Source organism: Artibeus jamaicensis, unplaced genomic scaffold (genome assembly GCF_021234435.1).
Source record: "Artibeus jamaicensis isolate MK-2021 breed Jamaican fruit bat unplaced genomic scaffold, CSHL_Jam_final contig_374, whole genome shotgun sequence".
NCBI classification, from domain to species: domain Eukaryota; kingdom Metazoa; phylum Chordata; class Mammalia; order Chiroptera; family Phyllostomidae; genus Artibeus; species Artibeus jamaicensis.
This window is the reverse complement of record NW_026521808.1, coordinates 133,528-154,515: the sequence shown is the minus strand read 5'-3', so window position 1 is coordinate 154,515 and position 20,988 is coordinate 133,528. Positions and strand designations below refer to the sequence as shown.

General features: G+C 35.9%; 2 protein-coding genes across 3 annotated transcripts in view; both read left to right on the top strand.

Annotated features, from left to right (window-relative positions):
• The window catches only part of SPRY3 (sprouty RTK signaling antagonist 3), a 177,839-nt gene that overhangs the window by 140,195 nt on the left and 16,656 nt on the right, over positions 1-20,988 (top strand). The window lies entirely within an intron of this gene.
• On the top strand, positions 1,697-3,820 carry LOC128627306 (60S ribosomal protein L38-like). Its single transcript, XM_053664504.1, has 2 exons — positions 1,697-1,791; positions 3,706-3,820. The coding sequence occupies exons 1-2, from the start codon at positions 1,697-1,699 to the stop codon at positions 3,818-3,820; spliced, it is 210 nt and encodes a 69-aa protein (XP_053520479.1).

The window sequence follows — 20,988 nt, the reverse complement described above, 5'->3', positions numbered from 1 at the left end:
TGATAATAAGTTCCTCTGGCTTTAGTTTGGGAAAACATTTATTTCTCCATTATAGTTAATGGACAGCTTTGCTGTATGTATAATTCTTGGTTGGTGTTACCCTTCTTTCAATATTTTGAATATATCATTTCACTCTCTATTGGCCTGGAAGGTCTCTGCTGAGAAATCTGATGATAGTCTGATGGAGCTTTCTTTGTAGGTTACTGTCTTTTATATCCTGGATGCCTTGAGAGTTTCTTTATCATTAACTGTAGATAGTTTTGATGTAATGTGTCTTAGAGATCTTTTTGCTTTAAAATAATTAGGCATTCTGTTTTGCTCTTGAATGACCAGTTACTTCCCTAGATTTCAGATGTCTTCATTAATTATTTCTTTCAATAAGCTCTGTTCTCTTTCGCTCTTCTCCTTATGGGATACCCATTATCCTTATGGTTTATTCCTAATGGAATCAAATATTGTAGAGTTCTTGTATTTTTTTAAATGTTAAATCTCTCTCTTCTTCTGCACAAATAATTTCTGGATATCTGTCTTCAAGTTCCCTAATTCTCCCTTTCATTTGGTCTGCTCTATTTCCAATGCTTTATAATGCATTATTCATCTCATTTGACCGATTTCCTGAGGTCCAGAATTTGTTTGGTTCATTTTTATAATATTAGTCTTTTGGTAAAGTACTTCTTTTGTTCATCTATTTTATTACGAGTTCATTCTTCTGCTTTTCTGAGTTTTCTTCTATCTTGTCGAGTTTCTTCATAACTGCAATCTTGAATACTCTGTCATTTAAATCACAGTCTTCCATGACTTAGAGTCTGGTTTCTTGGGACTATATTTTTGTATGAGCATGTTTCCTTGATTAATGTTACTTGATGTATTGTTTCTGTGCCAGAGCATTTGAAGTACTGGTCTCTTTACTGATTTAGATACCATTTTGATCATAACAATTCAGCAGCCTAGTAATTAAGAAATCTGCCCTTTGTTTTCCAGTAGATGGTGCTATAGCACAACTTTTCCCCTTTTACTTGAACTGGAGCCTCTGGGGCAGGAGGGAGTGAGGGGAGGGTTGGCATGGAAATTGACTCCTGGGTGACCAGGGTAATAATTGTCCTTGGTGAGTCTCAGTTACCTCAGTTTTGAGGCACCACCACTGTGATGGGGGTGGGAGGGACACGGTAGAGAAGAGCTGGGTTTGCAAGCTGGTACTGCTGTCTCCTAGTTACTAATAGCCACAGGCCCACTTAGTGTCATCTTGGCTACTAATGCCAGGTTCTGCCACAATGTGGGGAGCCAGCTTGTCACGCACCAAGGCTGCTTTTGCCTCTGTTACTCTGCACTGAACCATAGTGTAGGGACCACATCCTGAGACTTCCATCACTGCTGTTGACTAGGGTCAGAGCAGCACCAAGCTGTGTCTGTCAATACTATCCTAGTCTTTCCCCCACCCTACCTCTTCTATGCATTCCAATATGCCCACCTTCAGAAGTACCAATGCATGGATCTCTCAGGTGTGTTTGTGTGTTGAACAGATGAACCTTTGTTGAATTATAATTGTCCAACTTGTAAATGTAAGGAAACATATAAAGGTGTCTTCTCAACCATGATGCTGATATCAGAAAAGCTATACGTACATCAGAAAATACATACACTGGGGGTAGGAGAGATAATCCAAGGTGCCACTGCACAGTTTCCACACCTCATAGCCATGCTTCACAAAATCGAGGAAATCAAGGACTTCCTGCTCAGAGCCAGGAGAAAGGATGCCAAATCTGCCAAGATCAAGAAAAATAAGGACAGGGAGTTCTGGCCAAGATGGAGGTACAGGTAGAAATGCTTTGCTTTCTTGCACAACCAAAAGAAGGATAACAACCAATTAAAAAAAACCAGAACTGTCAGAAAAATCAAACTGCATGGAAGTCTGACAAACAAGGAGTTAAGGAAATACTCATCCAGACTGGTAGGACAGGCAGAGATGGTTAGCCAGTGGAGAAGACACATGGCAAGGTGGTGGACTGCATGGGAGAGGTAGGGACTGGTGGACCAGGCAGTCCCATATTTACACACATATAAGCCAGGAATAACAACTAGGGAGAGAGACAGACCACAAAACCCAGGGTTTCAGTGGGGAAAACTAAAGACTCAAAACTTTGGTTGTAAAATTCTGTGACGGTTGCAAAGGCAGGAGAGACTCCCAGTCTCACAGGAGAGCCCACTGGAGGGACCCATGGGATCCTAGAATGTACATAAGTCCACCCACCCAGGTATCAGTACCTGAAAGGGCAAAATCTGCTTGTGAGAAGCGAGGGAAGTGACAGAAACTGTGGCCAGAGATGAGCAAGCATCATTGTTCCCTCTCTGACCCCTCCCCCACAGGCAGTACCACAACGGCAGCAAAGAGGGTTGCCTTGCCCAGGCAAATACCTAAGGCTTCACCCCTTACAATGTAACAGGTGCACTGAGATGAAGAAATACGGCCCAAATGAAGGACAGATCCAAACGCCAGAGAAAGAACTAAGCAACAAGGACATAGACAACTTATCAGATGCAGAGTTAAAACACTGGTACTCAGGATGCTCTGAGAAATGATTGGGTATAGTCACAAAATAGAGGAAAAAGTGAAGGCTGTGTAAAGTGAAATAAAGAAAAATATACAGGGAAACAACAGTGAAAGGAGGGCAACTGGTACTCAAATCAATGATTTGGAGTAGAAAGAAGAAATAAGCATTTAACCAGAACAGAATGAAGAAACAAGAATTCAGAAAAATGAGGAGAGGCTTGGGAACTTCCCAAACAACTTTAAATGTTCCAACATCTGAATCATAGAAGTGCCAGAAGGACAAGAGCAAGAAATTTAAAACTTATTTTAAAAAATAGTAAAGGAGAACTTCCCCAGTCTGGAAAAGGAAATAGACTTTTAAGAAGTCTAGGAAGCTCAGAGAGTCCCAAAGAAGTTGTACCCAAGCAGGAACACACCAAGGCACACCATAATTACATCAACCAAGATTAAAATGAAGAAGCGAATTCTAGAAGCAGCAAAAGATAAGGGGACAGTACCTACAAAGGAGTTCCCATCAGACTGTCAGCTGATTTCTCAAAAGAGACCTTACAGACAAGAAGGGGCTGGAAAGAAGTATTCCAAGTCATGAAATCCAAAGACCTACAACCAAGATTGCTCTACCCAGCAAAGTTTTCATTTAGAATGGAAGGGCATATAGAGTGGTTCCCAGATAAGGTCAAGTTAAAGGAGTTCATCATCAGCAAGCCCTTATTATATGAAATGTTAAAGGGACTTATCCAAGAAAAAGAAGATCAAAAACTATGAACAGTTAAATGACAAACTCACAACTGTCAAGAACTGAACCTAAAAACAAAACTAAAACTAAGCAAACAACTAGACAGGAACAGAATCACAGAAATGGAGATCACATGGAGGGTTACCAGTGGGGAGGGGATGGGGGAGAATGGGAGAAAAGGTATGGGGAATAAGAAGCATAAATGGCAGGTACAAAATAGACCGGAGGGGGGGGGCAGGTTAAGAACAGTATAGGACATGGAGAAGCCAAACAACTTATATGTATGACCCCTGGACATGAACTAAGGGGGTGGGCTGGTGCAGGGCAAAGGGGGAGAAAGAGTAGAAAACAATTAGGACTACTGTAATAGCATACTCAGTAAAGTATACTTTTAAAAAAGGAAAATAAGTACAGTGTGAAGGTTTAAATTGCAGTATAGCAGATACGTTTATACCTTGGTCATCACAGAGGAAGAAAAGGCTGAGAAATTGAAGCAGTCCCTTCCCCCAGGTTTGGCAGTGAAGGAGCTGAAATGAACCAGACATGCTGATCTGTATTAATAGGTTAAAAAAATTTTTTAAGCCAAATATATAATTTTAAAAATCATTTCTTTATTATTGGACAATCAGTCCATTTTCAAATTTTTGCAGTGTTATAGAAAATATTCTTTACAAATCTTCCAACATGTGTGTCTTTTTCTCCAGGAAAGAAATGAAACTAGTGTGTCATAAATTATTAACATTTTCAATTTTGCTATAACAGCCAGAATATACCCCCAAATGGCTGTACCAACTTAAACTCTCACGCCCTTGTTAAAATTAGATATTATCTCCCGAATATAACCTATATAAAATTAATCTACCTCATGGCAGTCTCAGCATGGTGTCAATATCCAAATAAATACTTGTCTAAGATCCAAAAAACATGTTTAAAAAGTCCTTAGGTTTCATTTTTCAGTCTTACTATGCCTTTCACAACAAATAGCAAACTCTTTTAAAAAATAATTTTCATTTACTCCCCAAAATTTCCATGCATTGTGACATAGAAGATAATTCAATCTCTTTCTATCTCTCTCTAAACTACCTAAAACACTCATATCTGGCCTAAGTGAATTTTTTCTTTTGGTAATTGTCTAAACTTTTAATGTAAATAAAACAAATCCTGGTTTGTTCCATTTCTATCTCTTAACCATTATCCTGATCTCTGGGACAAAGTGCAGAAACTGCAAGGACAGAATTCTCTTTAGTGGATTTTCTGAGGATTAGAGGTTGTAAATACTTTTATTTTAATTCTTTTTCCTAGCATACGTGCTTGTGCAAAATACAAGATTAGTTTTAAGTTTGAACTTTAAGCAGGAAGAATGTCTTTCCACAAGAGGGGTTTTAAAATTCCTCTCTTATGTACACAGTACACAGAAAAATGTAGATACTGAAGAAAGGAAAACATAGCTTCCAGGGAGAAAACAGATAAGAAAGACTCAGATCTGAACAGCCGCAGCAAGTAGTATTAATAAAACCCTCTCTAGTTATGATTATTCTACTCATATAATTTGTTTTAATAATTCTGAGCTTTTCAAGCAGGGCTTTAATATTCCCATGATCAGTTAACAGATATTTCTGGAGTTCCTCCTGTGTGCAAAGTGCACTATTCTCAAGCATAAAAGGCACAGGAGATATGGTATCTGCTCTTTGGGATCTTTTAGTTTAGTTTCAGAATGTGATTGTGGTTAAAAGCACAGACTCTGGGGTTAAACTGCGTGGATGACATGACTTCACCACCTATTTGTATGACCTTGGATATTTTAGCTCTCTGAAGTTCAGTTTCCTCATTTACAGAAGTAATATTATTACCTATCTCATAGAGCTGTTTGGAAAGTTTTTCTTATTCCTGGTGTAGCTTACATAAAGGGTAAACAAAAATATGTCTGTTTTTCTCTGATCCTCATTTACTCCTTCATCAGGGAAATAACAAATCAAACCTACAATGAGATACCACTTCATACCCACTAGGATAGCAATAATAAATTTTTAAAAAATGGAAAATAACATGTGTTGGTGAGGCTGTGGAGAAATTAGAACTCTTGTACATTGATGGTTGGAATGTAAAACGCTGCAGCCACTGTGGAAAACAGTTTGACGATTTTTGAAAATGTTAAACATAGTTACCATATGACACAAAAATTTACACTCCTAACTATATCTACAAAATAAGTTAAAACAGGTTTTCAAGCATAAACTTTTACATGAAGGTTCATAAGATTTCTATCCACAGTAACCAAAAGGAGGGACAACATAAAAATGTGTATCAACAGACAAATATATAAACAAAATGTGGTCTATCCTTACAATGGCATATTATTCAGCTTTAAGAAATATAATTCTGATACATGCTACATATGGATGAACCTTGAAAACATTATGTTGAGTGAAATAAGCCAGACACTACAGGAAAAATACTGTATGGTTCCACTTATATATCTTATATGTTTATAGTATATAAGAAAAAAGTGTGAAAAAGTGTGTTTACATAGTACAATTTTCTCTTCTCTTTTTGGGAGCTAGACTGCCTGTAGGAAGCATGCAACACAGAAAGGCATGCAGTTTAGTGTAGCCTGGTGACTTTGATAAGAGAGGCTACAGAGTGGAGAAGGTAGAGGGAAGAGAATTTGATTCTAGGACTTTGGAGGTAAGCCCACTTGTGAACCAGGTAGAGCTTTGGGAACACTAAGTCTGAATTTTCAAAAAGTGTAATTCAATGAAACTCTGAAACCCTGTGCGTGTGTGTGTGTGTGTGTGTGTGTGTGTGTGTGTATTTCGTGGTAATCCTATAGCAGAAATTCCATCCAAATGCTAAGAATAGGCAAGAGTCTTAGAAAAACAAGAACAGCATGAACAGGGCAGACACGATGCTATCTGAGAAGATCTCCTGAGGTAATTTGTGTGAAAGGAGCCAACCTACCACAGTAATGAGCAAGAAGTGGTTAAGCAGCAGTAAAAGCGTTCCTGCTTCCTGGGGCAATCGGGGTGACATTTTCCTGCAACAATCCTACCATCTATATCTCTGCAAAGTGTAGTATTGGTTTCACTTTGAATTCTAAAGAGAACAGACTTTTCCTGGCAAATGCAGTTTAGAATGTTTCTCTCAGTGTCATGTTGTATAGAAAAACACTAATCACACAAAGAATTAGCCACACACACCCAAAAAAAACCAGGAGAAAGAAGTACAATGCAGGAAACTAAAGTCAGACAGAGACACTGTCTCACACAACCATTGCTCACACTGGTTGTTCCGAACATTACTAAAGGGAAACAAAGTCTTCCACGGGAAATCTGTTACACCAATCTTAGCAATGGACTCCTTTCATTTGGCATAGAATCACTCTACCTGTGGATTATTTTGTAGCAGCCTTTCCAGGTGAAGCCTAGATTTTCAATTCCCCCCAATTCATTGGATGGAGCTTCAGGGGATCTTTCTTATGTGTATCTGATTCAAATTTTATTTTAGAAAAACATGGAAGCAAGAAAGAATAAGATAGTAAAGTACTGAGTGCAAAGCCTCTTTACTAATTTCCAGTAATGTCTGAACTCGTGTTTAAGGAGCATACAAGTCCCTTTTAATTCCCAGTCTCCTCCCTCCATTCAAACATTCCTTATAGAGAATTAGAGATTCAATGTGGCTCCAGTCTCAGGAGCGGCCATAGAGAAAACCATCATTCTCCAAGCTGGAGAAAATTGCTTCATTCCACACCAATTTTAAATTCCTAAATATTGTTTAAATCAGAGATAGGCAATTTGAATAGGTTAAGGCAGCTGGTGTTTTTATGAAATGATTTTCTTAAAGTAATGCAAAAGTCTTTGATTTATTACTTGTTTCTGTCACTAAGGGTACATTGGAGATCCTGTAGTAATATTAAGTTACGTTGCTACTGTGCATCCCATAAGACTAGGGGCTGATACAAGGACTGTCATGAGGCATAGCTATGGAGGACCACTGACAACTGTTTATTTGTGTGTCTGAAAGCAAGCAGCAGATATAACAGACAGAAACTCCTGCTGATGGGAATCATCTGTGAGGGCAGAAGCTAAATGTTCAGGGTTGGGAGACCTTACTGTGGTATTCTAAGATACTTGGCCTTGTCATAAAAAAAAAAAAGTCATTCTCGACATCAGACATCAGGAGAGACTACTGATATTTCAATAGAGCACTAAATGAGCAGATAAGCCAATTTGACCTTGATCAATTTTTCTTAACCTTTATTGAGCATCAATTTCCTCATCTGAACATGAGAGTACTTACCTCATAGATATGTTATGAAACATAATTGAGAGAAAATATATAATTAATCTTGCATAATGTTCAGTACATAATAAACACCAAAGGTTATTAATATTATTATTTTCACTAGCAAATATAGTAAGGCTGAAAGTTCTTCAACACTGGGTAGGAACTTGAGCCAGACATAGAGGCCTTGAATTGTAACCTGGCCTTCAGATTCCTCATCAGGAGGGTGGGACCAGGAGTAAGAGCGTTACACTTGGCACAATTCCAAACTGCATGACTGCACAAACACTGTAACTGCTCTGTATTCAGACACATTTGAAAGATTTTTCCAGCATAAATTTCTAAATGTGCTGCTTGTTTTGTAATTTAATCTAGGGCAGCAGCAGCAGTGCTATCATTATTTACATTTCTGCCTTTCAGTTTTGGATCCAAGATATTTGCAACAGTATGAATTGGCTCATAACAAAATTCTTCTCTTTTCTTAAAAAAACATTTCACATTAGTTTCTTTTATACCTGTACACAAATAAATGTTAACAATCTTTTACATTGATTTGCTTCTGGGACATTTAGTCAAAAATAATTTACAAAAATAAACAAATTGAGACACTATAGGTAGTTTGACATAGTTCTTCCTATTGCTTTAAGCTTTAAGAAATGATTTTAGTAGAGTGTTGTTAGGAACATGTTAAATTTCTAATGTTGTTATTAGATTTTTTGTTTTAACAAGCAAAAGACAATATAAAGACCTTATAAACAATTGGACAGTACTCTTACTCTCTATTAACTTAGCTATTCTCCAGGATTTCATATTTCCAACAGCAACTTGGATAGTTTTTAATCTTCAATTTAAAATTGTAAAAGGGTAGACAAACATTTTTATTTTTATAATTGTCAACTCTTAAGATGGTTCTAATAGCAACCACTTACTTTTCACTTTTTGCTTTACCCTGGTTGTGTTTGAAGTCTAATATTTTGTAACTTTAATAAACAACTGCACATCTGCATTAGTCTTTCTTCCCTAGGGTGTCCTCAAATTCTGGAAGGACTAATCTGGCTTATCTACAGTGGACTGCTGCATGACCCCCCAAAATGAACTTCTGCAGAAAATACAAATAGTCTAGAAGAGAAGCATGAGACTATCTAGTGTTTGAGGGAATTATTTAAAAGTCAGGATTGATCTATGTAAGAAGGATACTGGAACTATTCATTCTACACACAACATTTTCAGGTACTGTATTTCTGTAGTACTGCCTACATTTCCATTTACTCTTTTTTTTTTTTTGAATCTGCACTGTCTTCTCTTGGTTCCAAACTACAGGTCTGGGATCCTAAACAAATCCAAGTGAACTTTCAGCCCTCAAGTGCCCTCAGTATTACAATCTTTCTGAAGCATAACAGAATTTTTCTCTAAATTAAAGGGGAATCACAGTTCCTCACACTTAATGATTCATGATTTAAAGTTAATTTTCTTTCCTTCGCTGCCTAAATTATCCCAGCTCATAATTACAGAATATTGCTTTGGAAAAGGCCCTAGAGCTTAATCTAATTTCAACTCATTGCATGACTCATTATCACAGAATCAATGACAGCTTGTAAGTCAGTCTCTGATTGAGTACTTACCTGATAAGGAAAGCTACTGCATTAGGTGTTTTAAAAAGTATTTCTTAAAATGATCCAAGACTCACCTCCCTAAAATTTTCTTTGAGCAAAGATTCATGGCCCCATATAAGAAAAACTTTACCTATTTTCATTTAAAATGTTTTCCTATCAAATTATCTCCAAGTAGATCAAATGTAGCATATTTTAACAGGAGATATTCTTTGTGGTTTTATCTCTGTTAATCCATAGTCCAAAATATTGTCCACTCTTTCAAGCTACCAGGTCTGATGCAGTGTCCCAAACATCAGTGCCAAAACCAGAAGTGCATTCTCTTATTACATTAATAATAATTTTACAGTATGGTGGCAGGAAATGCACTTTCAGTTCACTGGCTATAGCTATTATACTATGCGGAAACGACTGCTTGGAAGGCAGCCAGGCTCTTTGGCTTAAAGGCCAACCATGAGGAAGACAAAGGTAATATAAGAAGGGAAACTATGCCACCTGACCAAAAGCATTATTGAGACACTCTAAAGCAGGATTTCTCAACTCTCTGTGGTGAAGAACCATTTTTAAAATATTGCAATCTACCATAAACTTTTGTAAAATAGGAAATCATGCATTTGAGTGTAACATCAATGTTAAAATGCTCTAATGATGTCTAAATACTTACACACCATCTGTGTATTTCATTAGTATACTAATCGTGTGATTTGTATATTTATCATGCTTATCTCATTAGAGATTGGTAATAATCTTAGGACTGATATTGGTCTGTGAAACACGTGCTGATTAAGAAAGGATAAGAATTACATCTGGCAACATAATTCTTTGAGTATAGTTCAAGTGACATGCTAGTTCAAGTATCCCTGCTGCTGGTAAATGCCAGATTGTGTATGTTAAATGCAAATGGTAGCCAAGCTTAAGGAGATATCAAACACCCAGTTATGCAGAGCATATCAGTGAAATCAATTTCTATTTATAAATCATGTTTAAAGTAGTTTAATGATGAAATCTTGACTAATCATATACATATGGGAAAAATATGTTTGCCACATATTTGTCAGTTGTATCAAATATTTTTCATAGTTATGTAATTACCAGAAACAACGTTTAGGTAGTGGCATGGCCACAAAGACAAAAGAGAAATCTCCAAAAAAATTTTTACTAGTAGAACCCTGGAATACCCTAGGTCAGAGGTAGCAAGGAGACAAAGGAAATGAATCATCAGATGACAGATGATAGATTTAATTAAAAGACTGAGGAACAGTTATATGAACCCTCCCCATCACTGGTGTTTGACCCAACATGGACACTTTAAATGAAGTATTCTTACATTGATGGCTATCAGATTGAACATTAGGGAATGTCTGGCTGCTACATGGACTCAAGATTAATTAGAAAAGCACCATCAATGCCATCATGAAGGGTAGGAGTTCAGCATGGATGAAATTGGAGAGCATTATGCTAAGTGAAATAAGCCAGGCAGTAAAAGACAAACACCACATGATCTCAACTAGAGGTGGAACCTAATGAACAAAACATACAAACAAAATAGAAACAGAGGCAAGGAAACAAGGAACAGACTGGCATGGATGACTAGGGAGTCAGGAGTGGGATAAGAGAGGAAAGAAAGGGAAGACCCTAGTTAAAGAGCAAGTATAAATGACCCATGGACATGTACAGCAGGATGAGGGTTGAATGTGGGAGCGCAGGGTGGGCAGGACAGGGGATAACAATGGGGGGAAATTGGGACAACTGTAATCGAACAACAATGAATAAAGCACCGTTTACCATGAAAGGGGAACTTTCTGGTTTTACCTGCTCCCATGTGCAATGGACTAGGTATATAACAATCAGATTCTGCATTACTTGCCAACAGAACAAGGATTTTACATCTACAGAGGATATGAATTCCAGGCACAAACACTTTTTAATCTGGGTCTGAATGTGTAAACACAAACATGTGATCAAGAAAAAAAATATTTAGTGAAAAGTAAAAGGAACATTAAAGAAGGTCTCTACACTCAACTAACACAATAACTAAGTCTAAGAAATAGTAAATGGAGAAAGAAAAAAATCTATAAATATAGATAAATACTATTTAGAGAAAGACCTATACACTCATATAATACATTATTAATACATTACATTCATAAAATAAAAATCTCTTCTGTTCAAAAAAGGACATCTGGGTTCTTATTTGTAAGCAATATAACCCGTGCAGGTTAGTCTAAGCATAAGCAAATATTTATTGAGTTGCCACTATGTGCCAGCTATTCTTTTAGACATTGGGGGTATAGTAGAAACTAAAGCAAAGAAAGTCCCTATCCTTAAGGAGCTTATATTTCAGTGGGATTCTAGAAACAACAAAGAAATACATGATTCAAAAAATGATATCAAGCTGAGTAAAAGAGACAGCAAGTGATGGGCTATGTGAATGTGTGCCTGTATGTGTGCTATTATAGATATAGTCAGAGAAGGCCTCTGTGATAAAGTAACATTTGAACCAGGAATTAAAGGAAGTGATGAGGTAAGCTGAGGATAAAAGAAGAATGTCACAAGCACAAGGAGTGTCTGGGTATTTATTTATATATATCTATATTCTAATATCTGTAGAAACTTTATTAATTTATTATATTAACATTGGTTAATAATATTATACATATCTCAGTTGTACAACTTTATAAAATAACATCTGTATACTCTATTGTGTGCTCACCACCCAAAGCCTAGCCCCTTCTGTCATCATGTATTTGACCCCCTTAACCTCTTTGTCCTCCCCTCATCCCACTTCTCTCTGGTATCCTATTATCTGTGTTTATGAATTTGTTTATTTTATTAATAGTAAGGAGACTGGCATGGTCACAGTGGAGTGAGTGAGGAAGAGTGATAGAAGTTGAAATAAAAGTGATGAGAATAGACCATATTATATGGGATTTTGTAGACTGCTGTATTTTGGCTTTCACTAAGATACATGAAAAACCATTGTAGGGTTATGGGCAGAAGACTGATGTAATGTAGTTTACATTTTAACAGTTTCAGTCTAGTGGTTGTGTAGACAATAGACTAGAGAGGGCAAAGGTAAAAGTGGGGAAATCAGTTAGTAAGCTATTACAGTGATACAGGAATGAGATGACTATGGCTTGAAGCAGGGTGTTAGCAGTTGGGGATAAGGATATAAGGTCAGATTCTAGATACATTTAAAAAGAAATATGGACAAGATTTGCCAATGGATTGAATTTTTGTCATGAGAGAGTAAAGACAAGGATAACTCCAAGATTTTTGCTTGAGGAACTAGAATAACTAAGGAACTATTTATTCTGATGAAGAAAATTGCAGAACTAATTCATTTTTGTTGGAGATTGAAGAGCTGAGGTTTTTGACATGTTAAGTAGGAGATGTCTATTAAACATCCAAGTGGAAATGTTGAGTAAGGAGTGGAATATATTATTCTGGAGATCAAGTGAAGGATCTTAGGCTATAGCTATTAATTTGAGAGTTCTTTCTATATAGAAGGCACATTTAAAGTCATGAGAATGGATGAGATCAGCTAAAGAATGAGTGTAGAAAAGACAAGAGGACTAAGGATTGAGTCTTGCATTGCTTCAATATTTTGCAACTGGATACTAAAATATCACCAGAGAATATTATGAAGAAATACCAGTTAGATAGGAGGAGAAGTATGAAGAGGTGTCCTGGAAGCCAAGTAAAAGAAGTACTTACTTGACCTGAGTAAGATGAAGATGGATAAGTAATGTTTGAAATTAAGAATATGGGAGTCACTGGTAACCTTAATGAGGGTAGCTTATTAAACAGGGTCATCAGTTGAGAGTGAAAGTGGAGTATTACTAGATATTGGAGAATTAAGGAGAGAGTAGATAGTATAAAACAGTCATATATAGAGAGGGTGTAAAAGTGTTATACATTGCCAGGCAGCACTAAATGCCCTCTGAGATTAATGGTCATGAATTTGAAGAATAAAATTAAATGGATCAAACCAGTTAACATGGAAACAGAATAAGTGGAGAATTGAATTTAATCAGCTTTGGGCTTTTTCCTACATGACTATGATGAATGGAAAGAGAAGCAAAGGAATTAATGGTATATTCCTGGGAGTGATTATAATGATAGACTATGAAATATACAGTCAGGTAAGAAGGAAAGTAGCAGTAAAAAGTAGCAGGGTTAATGGATTAGAGGTCCCAGTAGGGTCAAGAAAATGCTGTGATTCTGGCATTAGAAGCAGTGAGCAGAAAGTATAGAAAGAAATATTTTCAAAAGGAAATGCTGAAATTGGGAGTATGTACATACTGCAGTTATTTATTAAGGAAAGGCTGAAAAACCAATCTTGAGTCTCAGTTTCCAGAAACAATTGCCTAGGACTAATGCCATAGAACTTGCCTGATAAGAAAAACTGTTGCTCCTGCATAGATGCCAAGAAATTGACTTTACTGCAACAGCTACTGCTGCCAGCACTGATGCCACTACTTTAATTAAGAACTTGACCTTGCAATCTCTGCCATCTTTCAAAGCCAAGTTCCTTCACTACCTCCCATTCCAGCAAAACGAAAACCACACAGCATTTCTTTATGCATGTCTTCAATTCCAAATCAAAGTGTCATGTTAGGACATCTGATTAGTACAACTAAGTGATATTCCTACATCTTAGTTTCAGCACAGAGTAGAAGTTCGAGTTTTGACTTCAACATTTGAGAGGTAAAAATTATAATGTAAGAATTTCCCAACTATAGAAAGGCTATTGATTATATGTTAGACACAAATATGGCAAATGTCTACTATGGAGGTTTTAGAAATTAAAAACATAATTGCCAAACATTTACTCATTACTAAAGGTGTAACTAGAAATATGCTAAAACCAGAATAACTTAGTTGAAGATTGAACAGAGATTCTCTTAGGATTCAACACAGAAAAACAAAGAAAAGGTAAGAAAACTTAAGAGAAATACTGATCTTTATGAGAAACCCAGTATCTATTTAATGAGAGTTTCAGAAAGGAAAGGAAGGGAAGGGAAGAGAAGGAAGTCACAAAGACGGAGACAGAGACAAAAAGACAGAAAAAAGAAAAAACATGAGTAAAGGAGGGGAGGAAGCAATCAAAGAAATACTGAACTAAAATTTCCTTAAATTAAAGAATGACTTAAGTGTTCAGATTTAAAGAGCCCAGTAAGTCTCAAGCAGGAATAATGGGACTAATGACACATACCTAGATAGATCTTAGTGAAAAAAAATTAAGATTTAAAGTCAAAGAAAATATCCTATTCAAGTCAACTTTGTACAATGCATAAACTATACATCCCTATGGGGCAGCTCTCCTGGATTACTAACTCATCCCTCCACCAAAATAAACTTAAGTGGGTTAAAGATTTATTGAAAAAATGAAATTATCAAAATATAAGAAGTACTAGAAGAAAACATAGGGAGATATGGCACAAAACCAATATGTCAATCCCATAATAGAAAAGATTAATTAGTTTAACTACAAAACAATTTAAAATATTTGCAAAGCATAACAAATAAAGTTGAAAGGCCAGTAACAAAATAACAAAAATGTTATGGTTACACCACAGGTCATTTTTATACTTTTAAAAAATTTATTGAATTTATTGGTGGGCTTAATAATATTATATAGGTTTTTGGTGTACAATTCTATAATACATCATCTATTTATAGTATTGTGTTTTCACCACCCCAAGTCAAGTCTCCTTCCATCAGCATTTCCCCTCTGTATCTTCTACTTCTTCCACCCCCTTTCACTCTGGTAATCACCATACTGTTGTCTGTGTCTATGAGGTTTTTTCTTTGCTAATCCCTTTACCTTTTTCACCCTGCCACCCAACAACCCACCCTTCTGACAGCTGTGTGTTCTCCATATCTATGAGAATGTTTCTATTTTGTTAGGTTATTTTGTTCATTAGATTCCACATGTAAGTGAAATCATATGATAGTTTTCTTTCTCTGACTGGCTTATTTCACTTAGCATAATACTCTTCAGGTCCATTCATGTTGCCATAAAAGGTAAGATTTCCTTCTTTTTATGGCTGAGTAGTATTCCATTGCATAAATGTGCCACATGTTAATATATTAATACTGATATTTAAATGTATATCTTACAGGTCCATAATGAAACATAACTCAATAGAAAAATAAACAAAGAATATGAAAGTACAATTCTCAAAACGAGATATAAATAGCCAATATTTATATAAAAAATATTAAGTCTCACTTATATTTTTAAAAACCCACCTGGCTGGTGTAGCTCAGTAGATTGAGCATGGGCCTGCAAACCAAAGAGTCACTGGTTCGATTCCCAGTCAGGGCATGTGCCTGGATTGTGGGCCAGGTTTCCAGTTTGGGGTGTGTAAGAGGCAACCACATACTGATGTTTCTCCCCCTTTCTTTCTCCTTACCTCCCCCTCTCTTTAAAACTAAATAAATGAAATCTTTTTAAAAGACCCAGGGTATAATTATCTACTTTTCAAATGGAAAAAAAGGTCAAGAAATTTGATAATATACTTAGTAAAAATGTGAGAAAATAAACATTCTCCAAAAGTCTTGGTGGCATTGTAAATTGGTACAAGTTTTTGAGAACCATTTGATAATATTAAGCAAAATTAAAATACATGTATTCCTTTCTTTAATTTTATTTTTTATTGAACTTATTGGGATGATATTGGTTCACAAAACCATATGGGTTTCAAGTGCATGATTCAATAAAGCGTCATCAGTACACTGTGTTTGTGCACCCATTGCTCAAGGTGAAGTCTCTTTCAGTCTTCATTTCCCTCCTTCTCCCATTTTCCTCTGTCATCACACTGTTGTCTGTGTCTATGTGTCATAAATATATATATATTATTTTTTGCTTAATCTCTTCACTTTCTTTCATCCAGTCTCCCAACACCCCTCTCTACCAATAGCTGTCAATCTGTTCCATTTATCCATGCCTCTGTTTTTATTTTGTTCATCAGTTTATTTTGTTCATTAGATCCCACATTTAAGTGAAGTTACATGATATTTGTTGTTCTCTCATTTCACTATTTCTACTTTGCTGGAAGTTTTTTTTCTTAAATCATAAACAGGTGCTGAATTTTATCATGTGCTTTTTGTATATCTATTGATATGATTGTGTGATTTTTATCCTTCATTTTATTTTTGTGATGCACATGTTTATTGATTTGCGAATATTGTACTAATCTTTCATCCCTGGTATAAATCCTACTTGATCATGGTATATGATCTTTTAATGTATTACTGGTTGCAGTTTGCTAATATTTTGCTGAGGATTTTAGCATTTGTGTTCTACAGAGAAATTGGCCTATAATTGTATTTGTTTGTGGTGTCTTTATCTGGGTTTGAAACTAGGGTAATTCTGGCCTCTCAAAAAGAGCTTGGAAGTTTTCACTCCTCTTGAATGTTTGGGGATAGTTTGAGAAGAATAGGTGTTAGCTCTTCTTTGAATGTTTGGCAGAATTCACCAGGGAAGCCATGCAGTCCAGGACTTATGTTTGTTGGGAGTTTTTTGATTACTTCTTCAATTTCGCTAGTTGTAATCAGTCTATTTACATTTATGGATTCTTCCTGATTGATTTTTGGAAGATTGTGTGTTTGTAGGAATTTGTCAATTTTGCCCAGGTTGTCCACTTTCTTAGCATATAGTTTTTCACAGTATTTTCTTTTTGTATTTTTTTGGTGTCAGTTGTTACCTCTCTTTCATTTTTTATTTCATTTATTTAGGTCCTGTCTCTTTTTGTCTTTTTTTAATATATATTTTATTTATTTATTTTTAGAGAGAGAGGAAGGGAAGGAGAAAGAGTGGGAGAGAAACATCAATGTGTGGTTGCCTCTCATGTGTTCCCTACTAGGGACTGGGCCTGCAACCCAGGCATGTACCCTGACTGGGAATTGAACCGGCGACCCTTTGCTTCACAGGCCCATGCTCAATCCACTATGCTACATTAGCCAGAGCAGGTCCTGTCTCTTTTTGTCTTGATGGGCCTGGTTAAAGTTTAATAAATTTTGTTTTTCTTTCAAAGAACCTGTTTCATTGATTTTAGGATTGTATTTTTAGTCTCTATATCATTTATTTCTGTTGTGATTTTTATTATTTTCTTTCTTGTAGTTACTCTGGGCTTTATTTGTCGTCTTTTTTAAGTTATTTTAGGTGTTGAGTTATATTGCTTATCTGAAATTTTTCTGTCTTCTTTAAGTAGGCCTATAATGCTATGAACTTTACTCTCAGGACTGTTCTCACTGTGGTTTGGGGTGGTTGTGTGTTCATTTGCATTTGTTTCCAGGTAACTTTTGATTTCTTTCTTAATCTCATTGTTAACTTATTTAATTACATGCTATTTTGTCATTATGTAGTAACATGCTATTTAGTCTCTGTGTTCAAGTGTTTTCAGGGTTTTTTAAAATTATATTTGATTTCTAGTTTCATACCACTGTGGTCAGAGAAGATGCTTAATATGATTTCAAACTTCTTGAATTTATTAAGGCTTATTTTGTGTCCTATCATGTGGTCTATCTTTGAGACCCTTCCATGTGCACTTGAAGAGAATGTATATTCTGCCACTTTAGGGTGAAATGTTCTGTAAATATAAATTAAATCCATCCAATTGAGTGTGTTAAGGTTGCTGTTGCCTTGCTGATTTTTTTAACTGGAAGATCCACCCATTGATACCAGTGGAGTGTTAAAATTTCCTACTATGACTGTATTGCAGTCCATCTCTCCCTTAATGTCCACCAATATTTTCCTTATATATTTAGGTGTTCCTATGTTGGGTGCACATATGTTTATATGTTTACTAGGGTTATATCCTCTTGTTGTATCAATGCCTTTACTATTATGTAATGACCTTCTTCGTCCCTGTTATGGCCTTGATTTTGAAGTCTATTTTCTCTGATAAAAGTATTGCTGCCTCAGTTTCATTGCCCCAGGATTTTCCATTTAGAAATTTATTCTACAGATAGAACAGCACAAATATATATATATATATATATATATATATATATATATATATATATAGAGAGAGAGAGAGAGAGAGAGAGAGAGTAAAACTATTTATTGTGGCATTGCTTGTAATACAAAAAACCTGAAAACATTTTAACTGTCTATCAACCTGAAAACATTCTAACTGTCTATCAGTCAGAGAGTAGACTTAAGTACTTCTGGCCCAGTAAAGAGGAACATATTACAGGAGTCTATTTTTATGAGGACTAAAGAAACTCCCAAATGTATTCTTTCAAAAAATAGCTTTATTGATATGTAATTCACATATAAGACTCACTCATTTAAAGTGAACAATTCAGTAGTTTTTCATCTGTTCACAGAGTTGTGTAACCAACACAACTATCTAATACCAAAACATTTTCATCAACCTGAAAAGAAACCATGTACTCATCAGCAGTCACTCCCAATGTTCTCTTCTCCCTAGTCCCTGAATTCACTAATCTACTTCCTGTCTTTATGTATTTTCCAGTTCTGGACATTTCAGGTGAGATCAGGTATGTTCAGGATGGTAAGGCCATACACTGGACATTTCATATAAATAAAATTATATAGTATGTGTCCTTTTGTGTCTGGCTTCTTTCATTTACTATAATGTTTTGAGGTCTATTCATGTTGTAGCATGAATCAGTACTTTATTCCTTTTCATGGCTGAATAATAGTTCATTGTATGGCTAGACAAAATTTCATTTATCTAATCATTAGCATGGTAGACATTCGAGCTGTTTTTTACTTTGTTTTGAATAATGCTGCTATAAATATTTGTATACAGGCTTTTGTGTGATCATATGTTTTCAATTCTTTTGGATATATATTTTGGAATGGAATTGCTAAATCATGTGGTAAGTTCATGTTTAACATTTTGAAGAACTTTCAAACTGTCTTCCAAAGTGGCTGCACCATTTTACAATCTTGCCAGAAGTATATGAGGCTTTCAGTTTCGCCATATACTTGTAAACACTTGTTATTCTGCTGTTTTGATTTTAGCTATCCCAGTGGGTGTGAAGTGGTATGTAATTGTATTTTGCTTTACATTTTCATGATAACTTATGATGTTGAGCATATTTTCATGCACACAATGGCCATTTGTATGTCTTATTTGGATAACTATTTATTGAAATTCTTTGCCTATTTTTTAATTCAGTTATTTGTTTTTGTTGTTGTTGAGTTGAAAGATTTCTCAATCTATTATAGATACAAGTTCCTTATCAAATATGTGACTTGTGAACATTGTTCCCTTTCTATTGGTTGTATTTTCACTTTGTTGATGATATATTTGGCAGCAAAAAAGATTTTAATATTGAAATATAATTTCCCAAATGTTTTCTCTTATCACTGTGCTTTTGTTATTGTATCTAAGAAGTCTTTGCCTAATCCTAGGTCACAAAGTTTTACTTCTATTATTTTTTTTCAAGAATGTTGTAGTTTTAGCTCATACATTGGGTCTATGACTCATTTTGAGTTAATTTGTGTGCATGGTTTGAAGTAGAGGTAGAACTTTATTTATTTATTTTTTGCCTGTAGCTATCCAGTTGTCCCAGCACCATTTGTTCAAAGGTTTTATTTAATAGGCATTAAAATAGACACTAATTCTACTATAGAGAATTAGTATGGTGTGGGAGTTAATGGTGTAAGCTCTGGAGTCAGACTGCCTAGGTTCAAATTCCATATATGGCATATATTTGCTGTTTGACCTAGGGTAAGTTATGGTTACCCCTCTTGGCCCTAGTTGTCCCATCATAAAATGAGGATGATTTTAGTGCCTTACTTGGAGGATTTTTTATTAAGGTTATATGTACAAAGTATTTTGACAGATACAGTGTTCCTTCTTTCTTTCTGCTGCGTAGTATTCCATTGTGTAAATGTACCACAGTTTTTGACCCACTCACTTACTGATAGGTACTTAGGCTATTTCCAGCACTGAGCTATTGTAAATTGTGCTGCTAGGAACATAGGGGTGCATAGGTTCTTTTGGATTGGTGTTTCAGGGTTCTTCAGGTATAATCCCAGCCATTGAATTGCTGGGTCAAATGGCAGTGGGGAGTGAGTAGAGCAGGGGAGAGTAATTGGGGAAAATGGGGACAACTATAATTAAACAACAATAAAAATACTGTGTTAATGCTCAAAACATGCTAGCATGTTATTAATATTACATGACAGTCACTTGGCACATAAGTAGACAGACATAACTATATTCAGCCTAGGAAGATTGAAAAATAAATAAATAAAATATCTCATTTTAGTCTCAGGGCATCTGTATTCTCTTGACCCATTGGGGTAGGGGTTCCTAAGAGACAGTCTTTTTAAAAATTGGGGACACCAAAAGAAAAGTGCCCAAAGGAATTAGCAAAGAAATCAGAGGAGAGCTCTGGCAGGTGTGGTTCAGGTTGCAGATTTGATTTCAGGTCAGGGCACATGCCTAGATTGCAAGTTTGATCCATGGTCCAGGCACATACAATCCCTGGTCCAGACGCATACAATCATTGGTCCAGGTACTATGGGAAGCAACTGATCGATGTCTCTCTCTCTCTCTCTCTCTCTCTCTCTCTCTCTCTCTCTGTCTCTCTCTCTCTCTCTTCCTCTCTCCCTAAAAGCAATGAAAAAAATGTCCTTGGGTGAGGATAATAAAAAAGAAAGAAAGAAGAGTAGAGAAATAAGAAAGAGGATAAATTTAAAAGGAGAAGCAGCCAAGGAGGCCAGAGAGAGGAAAGTAGGTGGTTGAGGAGAGGGAGTGTAACAATAATAAGTTTCATAAAGGTAGTGGAGAGGGGTGGGGATGAGGGTGGGAGGGAGG

What these genes read in the sequence shown, in the direction of transcription:
- LOC128627306 (XM_053664504.1), top strand. Translation starts at nt 1,697, where the DNA reads ATGCTTCACAAAATCGAGGAAATCAAGGACTTCCTGCTCAGAGCCAGG. An exon ending in AAGAAAAATAAGGACAGGGA is followed by an intron (nt 1,792 to 3,705) that starts GTTCTGGCCAAG and finishes TACAGTGTGAAG; the next exon opens with GTTTAAATTGCAGTATAGCA.